The 18,023-nt window shown below is 47.1% G+C and overlaps 7 protein-coding genes across 7 annotated transcripts; 5 read left to right on the plus strand and 2 right to left on the minus strand.

Moving 5' to 3' along the window:
* Positions 1–1,623: 1,623 nt before the first annotated feature.
* Positions 1,624–3,394, plus strand: N7446_000615 (FAD-binding oxidoreductase; the record flags this gene model as incomplete). The annotated part of the gene is made up of 4 exons (XM_058509382.1): positions 1,624–1,830; positions 1,911–2,393; positions 2,442–3,120; positions 3,207–3,394. Coding segments are annotated over 4 exons (1,557 nt in total), but the record flags the coding sequence as incomplete, so codon positions are not given.
* Positions 3,395–4,630: 1,236 nt separating this feature from the next.
* On the plus strand, positions 4,631–6,241 carry N7446_000616 (glycoside hydrolase family 72 protein; the record flags this gene model as incomplete). Its single annotated transcript, XM_058509383.1, has 5 exons — positions 4,631–4,686; positions 4,758–4,783; positions 4,839–5,006; positions 5,099–5,209; positions 5,265–6,241. The coding sequence occupies 5 exons, from the start codon at positions 4,631–4,633 to the stop codon at positions 6,239–6,241; spliced, it is 1,338 nt and encodes a 445-aa protein (XP_058378362.1).
* A 425-nt stretch (positions 6,242–6,666) lies between these two features.
* Positions 6,667–7,160, plus strand: N7446_000617 (uncharacterized protein; the record flags this gene model as incomplete). The annotated part of the gene is made up of 3 exons (XM_058509384.1): positions 6,667–6,675; positions 6,778–6,855; positions 6,915–7,160. The coding sequence occupies 3 exons, from the start codon at positions 6,667–6,669 to the stop codon at positions 7,158–7,160; spliced, it is 333 nt and encodes a 110-aa protein (XP_058378363.1).
* A 2,681-nt stretch (positions 7,161–9,841) lies between these two features.
* N7446_000618 (uncharacterized protein) lies at positions 9,842–11,558 on the plus strand (the record flags this gene model as incomplete). The annotated part of the gene is made up of 4 exons (XM_058509385.1): positions 9,842–10,377; positions 10,430–10,510; positions 10,561–10,975; positions 11,037–11,558. 4 exons carry the CDS (start codon positions 9,842–9,844, stop codon positions 11,556–11,558), a joined length of 1,554 nt encoding a protein of 517 aa, XP_058378364.1.
* A 715-nt stretch (positions 11,559–12,273) lies between these two features.
* On the plus strand, positions 12,274–13,473 carry N7446_000619 (glycoside hydrolase family 16 protein; the record flags this gene model as incomplete). The annotated part of the gene is made up of 2 exons (XM_058509386.1): positions 12,274–13,085; positions 13,173–13,473. 2 exons carry the CDS (start codon positions 12,274–12,276, stop codon positions 13,471–13,473), a joined length of 1,113 nt encoding a protein of 370 aa, XP_058378365.1.
* A 611-nt stretch (positions 13,474–14,084) lies between these two features.
* On the minus strand, positions 14,085–14,583 carry N7446_000620 (uncharacterized protein; the record flags this gene model as incomplete). The annotated part of the gene is made up of 3 exons (XM_058509387.1): positions 14,085–14,111; positions 14,173–14,246; positions 14,298–14,583. The coding sequence occupies 3 exons, from the start codon at positions 14,581–14,583 to the stop codon at positions 14,085–14,087; spliced, it is 387 nt and encodes a 128-aa protein (XP_058378366.1).
* Positions 14,584–17,319: 2,736 nt separating this feature from the next.
* On the minus strand, positions 17,320–17,818 carry N7446_000621 (uncharacterized protein; the record flags this gene model as incomplete). Its single annotated transcript, XM_058509388.1, has 3 exons — positions 17,320–17,367; positions 17,428–17,501; positions 17,557–17,818. 3 exons carry the CDS (start codon positions 17,816–17,818, stop codon positions 17,320–17,322), a joined length of 384 nt encoding a protein of 127 aa, XP_058378367.1.
* Positions 17,819–18,023: the final 205 nt, after the last annotated feature.

An 18,023-nucleotide genomic window follows, 5' to 3' on the forward strand; every position in this document is an offset into this window, starting at 1 on the left:
ATAGATGCCCACATGGCTAGCCATGATGGAGCCGGGACGCCATAGACTGATTCTCCTAGTTGAAGGACTCGGATAGTAGGTATGTTTATACAAATCCACCAAAGGCAGAACAGGCCGCTGATGCTCATTTTTTGTCTTGGTTTCATGTTGAGATTCTAGATCAGACGTAGAGATAAAGCCATAACTGTCATGGGTCAGCTATTTCATTTAAAAATCGTTCTTGTTGAATATGACACGTATTGGCTAGATCAGGAATGATATCCACAGCGAAGTATAAGCTGATGACGGCGGCGCGATGATCTCGTGGGGTGGAGCATTCTCCCGCTGTAAACCACGAATGAAAGCTTGAGCACGAAAACCATGATGATAGAATGCAGCCGATGAGATACTGGCGAAGTTTGGGCCGGTGTGTGGGGACACATAACAGTCGATCGGGACATTTGTACCAGAATACAGAATACCAAAATCACCCATCAGGCGATGAGGTATGGTTTGCCAACTAGTAATCGCTTATACATCGACAAAAGCGAGAATTTGCTCATCCACAAACAGAGCCATAGCGACGAGGTTGTGACGAAGAAAACAATCTGCAAATGAACTAAGTCTTGCAAAACGGTCACATAAATCGGGATTTTTCCAGCCGGGAGTGCTGCTATTCGGAATATGGCAGGGGCGATGTAGATGTAAAGGATGCTCAATTCCAAAAGAAGACATAGGCCACGATCAGAAGGTAGTCCTCCGCTTTGAGGTCTTTGGGTCTTCGAATGCGCCGGCAGATCGAGTACCCACAACAAGTGAGGTCAGCACGATCAAAGCGATCCCGGTTCCTTTGATTGTTTGGGGCCCAAAATTGCCCTCCGAGGATGCCCACATCACTGACTGCGCGTGAAACTTGAAGAAAGTCTGCAGGGTAGTGCGGAACGCCCAACATCCATATAAGCTTCTTCTACCAGTTCTACCACACATTGCTGCAGTCATCTAGTGGGTGGCCACTGGCCTCGACTTCCCTAGAATCAGCTTCATGCACCATACAGGGATGGTAAAACTCAGTCTCAGGGCAAATCTATACCGAGCGCGGGGTCCATGGCAGGTCCCCCACCACTGGCCGGGCCACTCAGGCAAGCGAAACAACGCTTGGTCTAACCACGGTGGGCGACTCGAATTCCGAAGTTTTCTACAAACGAGGGACCCAAAATTGCTCTCGTTGTATGGCCCCATTGCAATCGTGTAGGGCAAGGCCTATTTAGGACTAGATTTCGATATCGATCGGGATCTAGTCCTCTTCGGATTAGCGCATATTAGGCAAGTATATGCCCAACGACCGCTTTCATGCGTGGCGTTCTAAGCCCAGTCGCTTAGCACAATATCTCATTGAACCGGGCTATGCCGTTTCGCTGACAAATCGAAGCGGAGTTGTCTCTTGTGTTTACAAAAGTGTATTCGACGCAGGGGTAATGGCTCCCTTACTATATTCCAAGAGCCCATCGGATCCAACTTAGATCCAATTCGACCGGCTGACTGGAGGTTTAAAAGAGGCCATACTTTCTCTACCTCGCTTGTTCTTCCAACCCTTTTTCTCTGCGGCTTTGCCTATTTTGTTGTGTTTGTTCCTGACCGTCAAGACTTTTTATCATTCATGCTTGGACCTTACTTGGCGGATTATCCGCGATTGGAGGAGTTGCCCTTGGGCACGTCAGTACAATTGAACCAGATAATTTCAACATCACCAGCGCATTGAAAGATCTAGGTGTGGACATTTTGAAAATTCCGGCATTGCAATCGCTGTCTAGCATCCAATCCCGGTCACGCGAAAAATCGTGCTCTATTGCGGTTAGTGAGAAACTTGGATCAGTCGGAGCTATGATCTCAGGCTCACTTGGCCTTAACCAATACTAATTGTGCCAATTTAGTGTGCAAGTCTGAGCTTCCTTTTTGGATCTAAGGTGTCAACTCAAAATACTACTGGGTACAATAACTTCACTGGCTCGTTCTGGTCTGTGCAGCAAGAAGAGGTCCAGCCACATTGTGTTTTCCGGCCTGTGGTAAACACTGAAGTCAGTGCTGCAGTCTTGCTCTCCCGTCTTACTGGTTGTGAGTTTGCTGCTAGGAGCGGCGGTCATGCTGCCTTTACGGGTGCCTCCAGCAGACCTGGTGGAATTAGCATCTGGTTCAGAGACATGAACAAAGTCACTTTGAACCGTGACAAATCTGTCGCGTCCATCGGACCTGGAAACAACTGGCTGTCGGTTTATTCCGCACTGGAGCCCTACGGGCTCGCTACCATCGGAGGTCGTGCTGCTAGCATCGGTGTTGGTGGATTCGTTTTGGGTGGCGGCATCTCTTATCACTCTAACTTGTATGGATGGGCTTGTGAGAACGTTAAAAGCTTCGAGGTAAGATCATCTTCACTTCCCAACCAACCAGTTACTAACGGGCTGTAGGTCGTCACTGCTAATGGTTTGATTGTTACCGCAAGTGACTCCTCTTTGTCGGACTTGTATTGGGCTCTGCGGGGTGGCGGCAACAACTTTGGTCTTGTCACTAAATATAACCTTTACACCATCCCTGCGCCGGTTATGCGTGGCGGTGCGAGAAGCTTCCTCCGAAGCTCCGTGACTGGCTCGGAGTCTGGCTTCAGCGAAGTTACCAACGCTTTCATCAATGTCGTCAACAACGCCTCCGTGGATGGCCATGCTCAGCAATATGTTGCCTTCCTTCAGATCGGCGGAATGGACCTTGCCTCGGCTGAGCTGACCTACACAAAGAATGTCACCGACCCGGAGATCTTCAAGCAATACAAAAGCATTCCTGCAGTTTCCGACGTAACGAGTACTAAGACTCTAGTCGAGTACGTCAAGTATCTCGAGCTTGAGAACCCGTTCGGCCTTCGTGAGGCATACTGGCCACTCGCTTTCCAGTTTGATGAGGAATTCTCCAACTGGGTTGTCACACTTTTCTACTCGATAATTCCCCAGGTAGCCAATGTTGCCGGCGCCCAACCCGTCCTCGTCTATCAGGGTATTACCGAGCCAATGCTCAACAACATGAAAAACCATGGCGGCAACGCTCTCGGGCTGGATGGTTCGAACGGCCCTGTTCATCTTATGCACGCGGCCTGCTGTGGACCAATAAAGATGATGATGAGGCCAGCTATAGCTTTGTTAACAGCTTCTGGGAGCAGGCGGTTGCAAAGGCTAAAGCTGCAGGCGTATACAATGAGTATATCTACATGAACTATGCCAGCATGTTCCAAGATCCCATCTCCAGCTATGGAGATTTGAACAAGGCCTTGTTGAATAATATTGCGAAGAAGTATGACCCCAAGAAGGTTTACCAAACTCTCCAGCCGGGTTACTTCAAGCTTGATGGCGCTCCTGTTACTGGTGCGTTTTAAAAGCACCTAGAGATGGACCTGACCGGGATCTTTATCGCCTAGTTCTCTGAAGTAGAGCATGATATCTGGAGTATAGTGTAATAGACGTCGTTTCAGCATACGGGAAGAAGAGACTGTTGTCGTAAAGTAAACTCGGCATCCCTTGCAACCATGCCTTGATAGTGCTGGAAAATATCGACAAATAAGAGTGAGGAAAGTTTCTAAATCATGTTGTGCATTTCAGTGATAGGAGTCAGGTGCCGACGTCAAAGCCGAGGTCTTTAAGTTCTATGCCTTTTTCTGTGCCACAGGCGGAGTTTCTGTTGGCTTATGCTTGTCTTTGATATGCCTCTTCCATCGGCCCTCCGTCGCTTAAAATTGAGTAGTGAGGTATCTAGATCTCTCTCTCATACAGAATGGAGCCTCTTAGATATCTTGACATATTAATGCCTCATGGGCTGTGGATACCTTTACCACTAACACCGTCAATAGAATTTACGCGTAGACCTTGGTTATGTTTACTGCTGGGGCATACACAATGTACAAGCAATAACTAGAATGTTTACAATGCGGTGGTACCCAGGTCTACCAAGGTTATGATGGCGAGGCAGTCTACTTATAAAAGGGGTCATAAGACTTTTCACACCCTCACCGTTATATAATATATATGATCAATCAGGGGCACTGGGAAATGGGCAAAAAAGAGGCGAAAGCATTGTATAAGATGGCATACTCACTCCGAGGCTTCCGTGTATAGACCGTCCAATACTTGATGCCACTGTATGCACATTGATGACCTCTATTGTCAAATCAACGTACAACAGGCAATGCCAAAGTGTCTACAAACATGAACCTTTGTCTGGAATATCTCTGTGTAAAAATTATAGAAATCGTGTTGGTGGTTGCAGACGTATTGGCTCCCATCCCAGTTGCACTTGCCTCTTGAGGGTTTGCTGCTGTTTCCTCACCATCGTCGACTTTACCCAAATATCACATCTCTTACTTTAGTTTAGTTTAGTTTAGTTTAGTTTAGTTTAGTTTTCCCCCTCGTCACTTCGTGATTTCTTGGAGTTACACATTCCGGACTATTTCATCATCTTACTGGTCTCTTGGTATCTGCCTTCTTGCTTCTTACCAACACAAGATGGCTACCAAACTCTTATTCCAAGTGATTATCTGCTTCATCCTTGCAGCAGTCTTCTGCGACTGGTGGAAGCAACTTCCAGCCAGCCGAGTGTTCCGCAGATTGAGATCAAAATGGGTGCTCATAACACTGGACGCATGAGCTCGCTGACCATCAAACAGGGCTCGAAGTTCTTCTATTCTAACAACGGCAGTCATCATATTTCCCGTCAAGTCTCGCTGATACTAACTCAGTCATCAGTTACATCCGAGGAATAGCCTACCAGGGTATGTTGACTGACCTGACTACCTGTTGTCAGCTTAGAGCTGACCTACGGACCAGAGGATTATGATGCTCGAGGAACGAACACAATCGGCTCTTCCGATTCCACCAAGTACCTGGACCCTCTGATCAGCCCCTCTTACTGTGCCCATGATATTCCCTATCTCGTCCAGTTGCGGACCAATGTCATCCGCAACGCCATCGATCCGATGCTGGACCACAACGGATGTATGAAGATGTTAGCTGATGCGGAATCTATGTCATCACCGACCTGGCATCTCCCGATGTTTCCATAACTGCCGACTCCCCTTCATGGACAGTGGAGCAATACGATCGGTATACCTGGGATATTGACGCGTTACACCAATATGACAATGTGATCGGCTTTTTTGCTGGGAACGAGGTCGTCAACCATGCCAATCAGTCTGCGGGTGCGGCCTTTGTCAAAGCTGCGGCGAGAGACATGAATGCATACATTAAGGCTAGGGGATAGGACATCACTGGCAGTTGGATATGCGACCACCGACCACGAGGATTACCGCCTATCGCTTTCTGACTATCTCAACTGCGGAGATCGACCGAGCTCTCTGGATTTCTTCGGTTACAACATCTACGAGTTCTGTGGAGACAGCAGTTTCAAGACATCTGATTACGAGGCCCGAACAGAAGAATACAGAAGAAACTACTCAATTCCAGTCTTGTTCTCCGAATATGGATGCAACACTGTCAAGCCTCGCAAGTTCAAAGACGTGCCTGTGCTTTTCGGTTCCAATATGAACAATGTCTGGAGCGGTGGTATACTCTACATGTACTTCGAGACTCCTAACGATTACGGAATCGTGTCCGCTGGAGACCACCTCTCTATCAGCGCCCAGGCAGACTACAGCTATTATTCTGGGGCAATTGAAAGTGCCAGCCCGACTGGTATTAACAGCGGCAGCTACTCCCCCACCAACTCCCCTCATGCGTGTCCCACTGTCGACAATATCTGGCGGGTAATTTCCAGCCATCTCCCTCCTGCACCAAACAAGGAACTATGTTCCTGCATGTTGGACGCTCTGGAATGTGTCGTTAAGAGCAACGTGGGCCCACATGAACTCGGGAAGCTATTTGAGCAGGTCTGTGGGAATTCGAAGGGCGCCTGCGATGGAATCTCTGACAACGCGACTTCCGGAGAGTATGGTGCATACAGTGTCTGCTCCAGTCGCGATCAACTGTCCTTTGTCTTCGATCGCTATTTCCATGCCCATAAGGCCCCCGCTTGCGATTTCAATGGTGCTGCCACGATAAAGGCGGCCAATATTGCCACGGGGAACTGTAAGAAATTGATCGAACAGGGACCCTTACCAATCATCCTACCGCTGCGACCTCCACTTCCAAAGGAGCCGCTGCCAGTTTGGTGGACCAAAGTGCAGTACAGGGTAGCCTCCTTCTCGCAGTCACGCTTTGTGCTGCGGCTATGATCTCTCTTTGACCAGCTTTCGCTCAGGTCATCCCAATCCTGCAACACAGATTGTAACAGAACACATTATTTTAGTGATTGGAACGCCTGATTTGGCTCATGTATTTGCGCCGAGACGTGAATAACACAATTTCTCAATGATGATATCCTTAGTACAAATTCCCAATATTTTTCGTAAGGACAATCACTGAAGCAATGAAATTCTCCCCTACTTGATCCGAAGTATACTGAATCGGGACTGGCGCGGGGCCCAAATTTTTTGTTTGCTGAGTAAGCATGTATCTCCCCCCCCCACGTGGAGATAACCCGCTCTTACTTTTTTTTACAAAAAATTACAGATTTCCCTCGACATCTAACTACACAACCGTCACATTTTATCATTTCGTATTCCCCTCCTTTACAGACCACGAGACTTATACCGCAACCATGGGCAACGTGAGACCAAATCCGAAGCGCACGAAGCAGATGTCGCAAAACTTTCTGCGTTCCGTCTCAGAGCCTCCGGCTGATGTGCCGATTGACTGACAATATCCACAGGGAGCGAAGGCTTCAATGAAGCGCGAGCGCGAGCGCAACCAGAATCAAACCAAGTCTGCTAAATCCCAGACCAAGAGCGTACGAATAAATGCCTTTGAACTGCATATCCGGTTGCTGACACTCAAAATGATATTTAGAACGAGAAGGCCTGCAACATTCAGTGCCAGGTGTGCAGACAGACATTCCTCCAGACCACCAAGGCCCCCGCGTACGTGATCCTCAGCCTCCAGCTTCTTGTGTCCTTATCGCCACGAACACCACTCTTCACGCTGGCTTTTGGACTAAATCTTACTAACGAACGCCTTCCATCTAGTCTCCTCGAGCACGCCTCCAACAAGCACAATAAGGGCCTCGCCGACTGCTTCCCCGGCATTAGCGCATAAGATACCCAGTCGAGTGAATCGAAGACGAGTCTCTTTACGATATTACGGGTTAGCATGGGTTAAGGAGTTTGATGGAAAGCGAAACTGCCTGGGAAATACATTTGGGACTGCGGATATGCACCGTAGGCAGCTACAAAGGCGTAGTGTGGTGTAGAGTAGATTTGGGGTTGGTGTGATTGCCTATGATGAAGTTCTACGTATTCGAGTCATACATATTGTCTTGCTCTCCCATGATGCTCACCAGTTATTCTGCAGCTTTATAACGAGGGGGACGAAATTGGTCAGTCTGGTAAATTTGGACGTTTCTTGCTCAGCCACTTTATTGCGCTGTAAGTGTTCATCGTTGATGACCAGATATGTGGCTACTCCTCCTCCCCCCAAAAGACAGGCCTTCACTGCAAACCTCCTTGGGGGATTTTCTTTTATGATTGAATGTATTCAACATGCCTCCCAGTTGCCTTTGAAACTCTTCGTTGGGATTGGCCTCTACGGCCCATCTAGTGATGATCCTTGAACCCACATTGGATCTGGCGTGACCCACTGATTGATTTACCTACTCCACATCCGGCAGATGATCTTCTTTTCAAATTCGAGTATTAATATCTAAGGCGCACATAAAAAATGTCTTTAGATACAGATGTCAGTTCAGGTTGAAGTTGGTGCTGTGCTATGCTTGCTTTAAGCCTTTGTATTGCTGTCAAAATCGCCGAGAAAGCTCCAGTGCAGTAAATCCTTCATCCCTTCAGCTTCCAATTGTTGACATTTGCGGGGAATAAATCAATCCTCCCAGTTAAGGATGCGTCATGTCCGATACTCACTAACACATCATTATTCCCATCAAACCTGCACAGTTTTTGTATGGAATGTTTTGCAGCAACGACGTCACACGGTGGCATCTGCTGGCATTTCACAAAACAGTTGATCAAAGCATTTTTGAGGGTGGATATCAAAATGCTGCGGGACAGCTTGCAACGCTTGAACAATTTTCAAAATTGAGGGGTCCGTGTTCGCTCGGTCGAAATGTTCTTGGATAATGATAAATGTCGCCAGCTGAGAAAACAAATGTGTCTCTTTGGTGAATGTTGAAGGATACCAGATGCGGAGTTGGCTCCTGAGATTACCCTTGCCAATGCTGCAAGATGCCCGGCTGTATAACCATGGGCATCCAGAAGAAAGAAGCTTCCATCCCCGAAATAGTCAACCGCTTGAAATCCACCAATAGTCTTAACATTGGGGCCTTGCTGGGATGATATTTCTCGTACATTACGCCACGTCCAATCTGCATCAATGAGAGACGAGCCAGGATTGATGGGCCATCCTGGCAGATGCGTAGCCTTGAAGTCAGGCTCGACAACGATATCTGTCGTTTTAGAAAATTGACTCAGACCGCCTAGGTGGTCGAAGTGGTGGTGGCTAAGAACAACGGCCTCGATCTCTAAGAATATTTGAAACGTTCTTGTCAACTCTCAAATCCCCTCCTGAATCGGAGAAAAACTTCTGCAATGTTGGCGGCAGTGCCCGAAAGGTCCTTGCGCAGGCCGAGATCGAAAAGAAGTTCGCGTTTGGTTGCAGTGTGTTCAATGAGAAACGATAATGATCGCATGTGCAAAGGTTTCATGGTGCGTGATTGATGGTGTGAGCAAATGAGAGCAGGGGAGACTCATGTATGCACTTGGTTTTCTTTGTTAGAAATAGACAATGCATACTGCTTGGCTTTCGGCTGCGAGATCTCCCGCGGGGACCCCACGCATACCTGTCAATCACATACATTCACAATTGTCGAGCCATTCAGTATTTGCAAACTCGGAGGCTCTGGTACTTTCGTCATCTTTCTTGGTAGGTGAGTAACGCTGCTCTACCTGGCTGATCAAACTTAACAACTATCAGAGACATGAAGCGGATTTGTTGTGACTCACTTTTGGGTACGATGCTATCACTGTTGGGGCCTTGTTTATCAGTCCCCGATCAAGGATGTTCTTGCCCTTGCAAAGCGCAGGTGTGAAAAGCCATGTTCACTGGGAGGCGGGATCTCATATTTTCTCTTAACATCCAATCATCACTTCCCGCCTTAGTAGAAGTCAAACTCCACTGTCATTCTACAATGACTTGAAGGCGATATGCAATACCCCTTGAGCTGTGGAGATGTACCCCACAAATCTACCCCGGCTAAGTGATGATCCTGCTGATCAATCAACATTCGCCTTTCAGGGTTGTCAGGTTTGGGTTGGCTACACAACTACCGGCATAGCAATATTCCACCCCTTGTTTGGGTCCTGGTAAGATGTTATGTCAAATTATGCATACATTATAGATGAGAATTTCCCTCCAATGGAGGCCGAGGACACATGGAAGCGAAAGCCCTGCATTTCCTGGGCACTTTCCCCGCACTATCCCCGCAATATAGGGCCAGTTCGCTTAACAAAGTGATTAGCCAGAGAGTCTTTCCACCGGCATAGTGCTTTTCCTGAGATCTCTCATCATATTTAACACTAAATTGTCTTAGCAGATCCCCGCTTTGGCTTTCAGGGCCTAATATCCCACACAAAAGCATTCTGCCGTTCAGTATGGACACAAAAGAAAACTCCGGGGCAAGCTATAAAAGGGTCCGCACTGCCAAGGTAATCCGATGAAATAATCACTCCAGTCAATTCTTCCGCAGAGATCTCTGGTGGGTCTTCAAGATGCAGTTACTCGCTTTCCCCGCGTTAGCGGCTCTTGCTTTGGGGGTTTTCGCTGTTCCTACTCTCAGCCCGAGAAGCAACACCGACTCTGGTCTACTTGTCGAAACAACCTCTGGGTCCGTCAAAGGCTTCGTTAACCATACGGCTCCTGATGTTCGACAATTCCTCGGTGTCCCATTCGCAGAGCCACCAGTGGGAGATCTTCGCTTCGCCCGACCACAGAAAAAGCAGCACGGTGGAATTATCAAGGCATTCTCGCTTCCCGATTCTTGTATGCAGCAATTTGACACCAGTGCCTCAACAATTTACACGGAATATGAGTCGGAATTCCTAATCAGTGGAGGGAACTCTGAAGATTGTCTCTATCTTTCTATCTGGGCGCCACGTCTTGACAACATCCAATCACAACAGCGTCCGCTGCCGGTCCTGCTCTACATTCCCGGAGGTGGCTTTACTAGTGGTGGCCAGGCATCTATGTACAAGATTCCTGACAAGTGGGTCCAGCGAACACAATCCCATATTGTTGTTATTATGAAGTAAGCTATATCGCGATTGGATTTTAAAGTATCAGCTGACACCCTTGATCAGTTATCGTGTCAATGTCTTTGGGTTCCCGAATGCGAAGGGGTTGGAAGACCAAAATGTTGGGTTTTTGGATCAAAGACTCGCGTAAGTCAACAACAGTCACTTTGTAGAATCCTTGACTAACCCACCAATAGTGTTGAGTGGGTCTATGTCAATATAGGAAATTTCGGCGGCGACCCGAAGAGGATAACCCTGTGGGGTCAATCTGCTGGAGCTGGTAGCGTTGCCGTTTATCCGTATGGATATCCCGATGATCCTCTTGTTGCTGGCCTTATCGCAGACTCGGGGGGTCCAGGTATTGTCAGCGGAAGTGATTTGGCGCACACAAACTTCACTTTCTTAGCTGGACTGGTTGGATGTAAGGGGCTCAGCCCTGAGAAAGAATTGAGCTGTGTTAGAAAGGTACCAGCTCAGACGCTTGAGAATGCATTGTCGTATTATTCCGGCAACGATACATTACCGTCTATCTCGTTCAAACCAGTCATCGACAACAAAACTGCGTTTTCAAACTGGACCGAGCGGGTATTGGATGGAAAAGTCGCCAAAACAGTCAGTACGCAGATCCTAAGCACTAGATTCGTGAGAATACTAACACAATCCAATATTCTAGCCAATGATAATCGGTAGCAATTCAAATGAAGGTGCTGGCTTTGTGTCATTCACCCCCGAGGGACCCGGGGAGCAAGCACTAGCCGGCGCTACAAAGATTATCAGCTGCCCTGTCGCATCAGAAGCTAAGAACCGCCACCTTGGCGACCTTCCAACTTATCGCTACGAATATGCTGGCAACTTCTCAAACATTTCTCCTCTGCCTTGGTTTGGTGCCTACCATAGTTCAGAGCTACCTCTGCTATTCGGAACACATTCCGAGTATGGTGGCGCCTCAACCAGGTTTGAATGGGAGGTTAGCTACGCTATGGAAGCATTATGGCTAAGCTTTGCTGAGGACCCCACGCGCGGTCCTGTCCGTGCAGCATTAGGAAATGTTGCCGCAAATCCGACACAGCAGAGTTACTTTTCCTGGCCGCAATTTCAGCAGGGATCCGCTGATATGGTATTGTTTGCTAAGGACAACAAATTGATGCAGCTGGTATCTTCCAAGAGTATTGACACCTCATGTTCCGTTTCTTAGGTGTTTCTCGTCTTGGTTTTCGTGAAGAGAAATAAAGACCGTCAGATACAATTTGCAATTCAATTTCACTACAGGTCTTATCTTACTCCTGAACGCCGCGTTAAACTGCCATCTTCCTGACTTGATTAGCGTCTTCTTTGTCTCGGCCAAACAGGGTAGACGAATCAATTTCTCGAATACTTTTCTTTTAGCGGATGTTGGCGGGTTAAAAACATTAGCGCAGCCAATCGTTGGGCATAAAAGACCGGTGCCTGGATAGTCCGCTAACTAAATCCAGCAAACGTCTCCATCTAATTTGGCAGAGTGGATACAGACAGCATTAGCGCGAAGCCAAGCTTCGCAGGCTTCGCAAGCTCGCCTCGGTCTCGGAGATAAACTAAGAAGTTCAAATGAATCTGGCACAAATTTATGCGCTAGGCTGGAACAAGCATAGATGGCTTCTAATTACAGGTGGAATCATCGATAACTCTTTTAGCCTCGCTTATTGACCTCCCTAATCTTGATTTTGCCATCAGTGATGTGGAATTTTCAGTTCTTAAAAATCCAGACATGGACACTTTCATTCCGAATCCTTGATGAACATCGATACATACCCTTTTACCAATCTTCTCGCTCAATCTCTAGCTAGACTGCATTAGCAGCACCGATATAGCCAATCGGCCCATTCGGATCGGAACGAGCAAACCGTGTTGACACGGCACACAACTCAACCATCATGATGTCCTGGTTTCCCTTCCTCCTCGTTGCTTTGAGCACATTACTCAGTTTCACGAATGCCGAATATACCGGCACGGATTGTAACCCCCTCAACAAAACATGCGACCCCGATGCTGCCCTCGGTACCGAGCATACTTGGCTGTTCAACTCGACTCTTAATAGTGAACTTTGGGACATGAGAACTGGAACACTGGATTACACATCGGAGGGAGCAGACTTCACAATCAAGACTGAGAATGCATCCACCCTCTTGGTATCCAACTTCTATATCTTCTTCGGGGTTATGGAAGCGCATGTCAAAATGGCCAAAGGAGCGGGCATTATCAGCAGCGTCATCTTGCAGTCTGATGACTTGGATGAGATTGACTGGGAGTGGGTGGGATACAACACTAGCGGTGTTCAATCCGACTTCTTTGGAAAGGGAAACACAACTACCAGTGACCGAGGTGGATACCATGCTGTTTCAAATGCGGATACCGAGTACCACAACTACACGTCATACTGGGATAAGGATCGCCTTGAATGGTGGATTGATGGCGACCTAGTCCGCACAGTGAACTACTCGGAGCCTTTGACTGTTTATGGCAAGAATTACCCGCAAACTCCATGCCAAGTTAAGGTTAGCAACTGGCCAGTTGGTGTCAAGGGACAGTCAACCGGTAATCTTGAATGGGGTGGTGGCCTAGTCAACTGGACCAATGTACCATTCACCATGTCGGTACAAAAGATCCGAGTTCAGGACTTCCACAGTGGGAAGGAGTACAAGTATTCAGGAAACACTGGTACATACGAGAGCATTGAAGTGGTTAGGTGAGTTCTTCCGCCGCGAAACAGCAGGGCTAGTCATCTCAGACTAGGTTCTGTGCCGCATTTTCTCGTGACTGATTCTGTGGGTAGCGGAAACTCGACCGCAAAAACGGTGATCAACAAGAAACCAGCGCAAACATTGGCCCAGAAATGGGATGATCTGGGAAATGAGGCACACATCGGGGTTTATTGCGGCGCTGCAGTCGCAGGTGCCCTACTTATCGGTGCCTTTACGTGGTTTTGTGTTCGACAACGGCGAGATGGAAGACTTCAACGTGCGCTCGACGACGGCCAGCATGGCGAAGAGCTCACGGCCTTGGCGGATAGCAAAATGAGGTGGAGATCGAGCGAACTTTTCCTCCAGAACCAGAAGTACCAGCCAGTGCCATGACGTTGTTTCCAGAAACTAATTCTCATATTATATTCCGCGCATTCTTATAGACCTTGAAAAAGACTTGAGTGATTTCAGTGACTGATATGTCACGTCTACCTGATTCAGCTGGAGGTCTTAACTATGTCGGCCTTGAGCGTAGATTTCCTGGTCTTCATTTTAGGTATAGATAGACAGCCGATCATTTCTCAATAATCCAACGGCGGGGCTTCCTGATTCAGTGTAACACATGCTCTGTTTGGACACGTGAACTTGGTTGATACACGTTACATGCCCTGTTTCGACGTGTTTTCCACAGATTTTGGCGGGGCAGGTAATCTTATGAGAACTGCGAGTTCAATCTACTTTGGGGCTTACAGTTTGGAGGGAGCTACAGGAGTCTACAGTCAAATGTAAGCACCGGCCTAAGCTTCCGCCTATCGTGACAGGCGGTTCTCTTATTTGGTTATTAACGAGCTACTATAGAATACCATGGCCGACATATCACGACGATAAAAACAATTGAAAACGGCCAGCACAGCGCGAGATTCTCAGGGAAGACGCGTTAATCCTCAACCACGTGCATGAGGAGTGTCTTTATTGTAAGATTCTTGCGCTTAGAATTCGGAGTTCTAAGCGGCGCCGTCGATGGCGGTACACTATCAAGATGAGTCATGTCAGTGTAAGTTTTGACTTGAGGGAAGTGAAGTTGGTTCTTACCTTGCCAGTGCCCTCGGGGCAGCATGCAATGATGTTCTTGCAGACGGGGCCGGAGTTAGTGTCCTTGGTGGAGGCTGTAGGATTTTAGTAAGCTGCGGAGGAAATGGATATCGGGACAAACATACCTAGGACATTGAGATCGTCGAGAGCGCTGGTCTTAGCGCAGGCGGCATCGTCGTTGCCGAGGAGGCCGTTCAGGGCACCCTTGGCGAGGAGGTTGCCGAGAATGCCGTCACCGCTGATGACCTCCTTAGAGTCACAGCAAGCAATGTCGCCGGAGCTGCACTGGCCCTTCGCATAACTCATGGCGGCAGAGTTGGTCAACCCCATGTTGGTCTTCTGGGCAACGGGTGCGACGGCGGCAACGGACATGGCCAAGGCCAGGATGGCGGTGAAGCTGGTCATCTGCATTCTGATGGATTGGAAGTTTGGATTTGGTTTAAGGTGAGAGTGCAATATGAAGTGTGATGTTGAATACAGGCGGGATCACGACAGTAATTTATACATTTGTGTTGGACCCCTATGTTCCTTATTTGTGACGTAGATAACTGTAATTGAGAAGGAATGTGATACCGGAACTATTCTTACTGCTATTCTCGGAGTAATTCCTTACTGAAATGGTACAATACTACGCCTCTCCAGAGATCGCCAGGAATGTCAATCCGAGAATCTGGAATGACCAACCCAACCACCGCTTTGCTAGATGATCTACATCAGAGACAAAGACCAAGACTATCTCTTTCAACGCAGTACATTTGTTACAGCAAGTCAGCTGGACTTTGTGGAAATGTAGCTTTCCTTCATCATGGAATCGATCAAAATTTGTGACTATTTCTATACTTAGATCGCCTATATGCAAGAGAAAGATTGGAAGGTGACGACCCGATCTGAATGCAAACCCGGAAGGGTCGAATGGATCACAAGTGAGCTATTCCGTGTCTTTCTGGTCTATGTAAGTGGCGATCTGACTGTGTTCATGATACCAATGAGCCCCTTGTAGACTGATGGCCTAAATAGGAAGTGGGCCAGGGGCGACGAGTGCTCAACGAATGCAACGGTCCCAGAAACAAAAGTTCCGGCCAATCAGCAGCTTGTTAAGATGACGTTGCAAAGCTAATCTGGCTCTTACCCTGCGATATTCGTATTGTAGAATTCCGGAAAAGGCTTCCTGGATCGCGACCGGACAACCCTGCCCGCTTCCTTCTTTTAAACGAAAGCTCTTGCATAGGCATGTATCTCCATCTAGACTTGGGGGCAAGAGCAATAGTTGCAGGAACTACAGTATTTGCCCACAATAGAATGCAGCAAATGAAATTCCACGACTAAATCGGGCTCGATCAGCATTCGAATTTCCACCGTGGGTTAAGCAAAGTACTTTTGGATCGAGCTTGCCCAAACATAGACAATCAGCTACTACAAAATTGGATGAGTCTTTGACATTCATTTTCTGGTTACTGTCACCCTAGCTCTCCGGCCATAATCAAAACCTCGGGTAGGTCAAGAATGCGACAAAAAATGTCGATCGGAGAATACTACGAACTTAGCCTCGCTAGTCCCAAGGCCAAATTTGTTCACAATGCTTAGTATTTGTAGACACTTCCTGCTCATAATAGGTTGGCGAGTGTGTGGTGGTCATGAGACGGAACTGTCTACGTGTTTACGTGGTTTGATCCGAGCCCTGCTGTACATCGGCCTTGGCTATTCAGACCTCCTCTCCATCTGGCGTTCCAAATACACACATGCTACCACATGATTATCGATGTCTAATTTATCTTTTCAAGTCAGCTTGGCATTTGAGTTTGTTTCTAAACTTCTCGTATCTCAAACTTGTACTGAGGATCGACATTTGGAAAAAGGCATAGCTTAGAGGCTTTTTGTAATTACATGTACCTAACATGATTGTCAAACACTTGATCAAGAGGCAAGGGACATATCTTTATACCGATAGCAAGCTTTCCTAAAAATAAATCTGTCACTATACAGATTTTTCCCCGGTGCGTTTATTTAGTTAATGGCGGTGATCTAGTGCTATAGACTCGCCTCTTTCTAGTAAATTTGAGCACCCGGAGAAGGGAGATACACGCTGCACTTAAAATTAAAGGGTGTTTTTTTAGTGTGGTGGTAAATAATCTCTGGATTTGTAATAGTTAAAGTAAAATAAATTAAGTCATGCTGATCCATACGCAACGTTGGAAGTCATATCATATATATATTTGAACCTGCTTGTCAAGAACCTCAACTCTTTTTTGTATATTTAGGGCAATGTTAAAAGGACCACTTTTTGTTGATATTCGAACTCCCTCCCCACCTAGTAGCCATAATTAAGGAAGGCGTAGTATTTGTTTTCCCAATGTCATACGATTTAGGTACAAACCCTAGGAGTTCCATAGAGAAATCCCATAGAGAAATTCGAGGTAGTCCGTATGTATGCCTAGAGGTGTCCTCCGAACCCGCCACCAACACCCCCTCCCAAAACGACCCTTAGAGCTTCTTTTATTGCCTCTAACTTCCTACCTGTACGTAGTGTAGTAAGGAAGGTATAACTTAGGGGGAATACCTTCCGGGCTAACTTGAATTCCCAAGTCACTTCGTACCTATACCGTAGACATTGGTAAAACAAATACTACACCTTCCCCAATTGGGGTTAGGTGGGTGGAGAGGGGTCCGAAGATCAAGGAGTGGGGGGCTACTTTTAACTTCGCCCTATATCTAATCGTCGAAGTGCTCGTGTTAGTACATAAAACAATATTTAGGTGTTAATTTGGGACCTCATTATTGGGACTGTACAACCAAGCAGATCTTCTGGATCAGTTTAGTCAATATCGCTGTTGTGATGGATGCGGTGTTACTTTGGTTTTTGGTCTTTACAATGAAAACACATAGGTCATGATTAAATAATTCTTTACATGCAAGGTAAAATGAGAAGGTTGGAATCCAGGATCTTTCAGGTGGAAAGAGGATTTGGTTGTCTTCTGAAAGTAATCACTGTTCTTTTCGATTAAAGCAATTTCATTTTGTCGATCTAACTAACTTGATTGGAGCTGCTATGCATCACTCCATACAACGAAGATGCAACAGGAGAAGAGCAAACAAATGTAAGCCTTAAATTATTCCTTCTAGGCATCTCGTCTCTCCAGCGTCATTGATCTATTTGCTGGATTTACCGGAGCTGCCGGAGTTGTCGATAGCGATGCACTAATAGTTACCATTGGTTAGAATCTGGGTGATATTTTGGAAGGTATTAACATAACCTACCTCCTTGGTTCCCTCAGGGCAGCAGGCAATGATGTTCTTGCAGACGGGACCAGAATCGGTATCCTTGCTTGAGGCTATAGATATTATCAGTATCTCCCTCCTTTTTTCATCCAGTGGGGAACTACATACAAAGAATGTTAAGGTCGTCGAGGAGGCTTGTCTTGGCGCAAGCAGAGTTGGAGTTGCCGAGCAGGCCGTTCAGGAGACCTCCAGCCAGAAGGTTTCCGAGAATGCCGTCGGCCTCGGTCTCTTCCTTCGAGTTGCAGCAAGAGATATCGCCGACGGTGCACTGGCTCTTGGCATCTGCAAGAGCAGCAGACTCAGACAGCTTGGCACCCATGGCAACAGTGGCCATGGTGAGGGCAAAAGCAGCGGTTCCGATGAACTTCATTTTGAATAATTGATTGAAGGAAGGCGAGGTGTGGTGATAGAAGATGAGATTGATCTGGGAACATACCCAGACCTTAGCAGCAGCTTTATATCATTTTGTGCTGGTGACCCAATGCCACTTAGATTACGTTGAGATAGAGTCTTGTCTGTTTTCAGAGATTGGATGCTACGTATTCATATTGAAGTCTGTCTGAGAAATCTCTCGT

The sequence above is a fragment of the Penicillium canescens genome (genome assembly GCF_028828765.1).
Source record: "Penicillium canescens strain IBT 15451 chromosome Unknown utg000001l_segment0_segment0, whole genome shotgun sequence".
Lineage (NCBI taxonomy): Eukaryota > Fungi > Ascomycota > Eurotiomycetes > Eurotiales > Aspergillaceae > Penicillium > Penicillium canescens.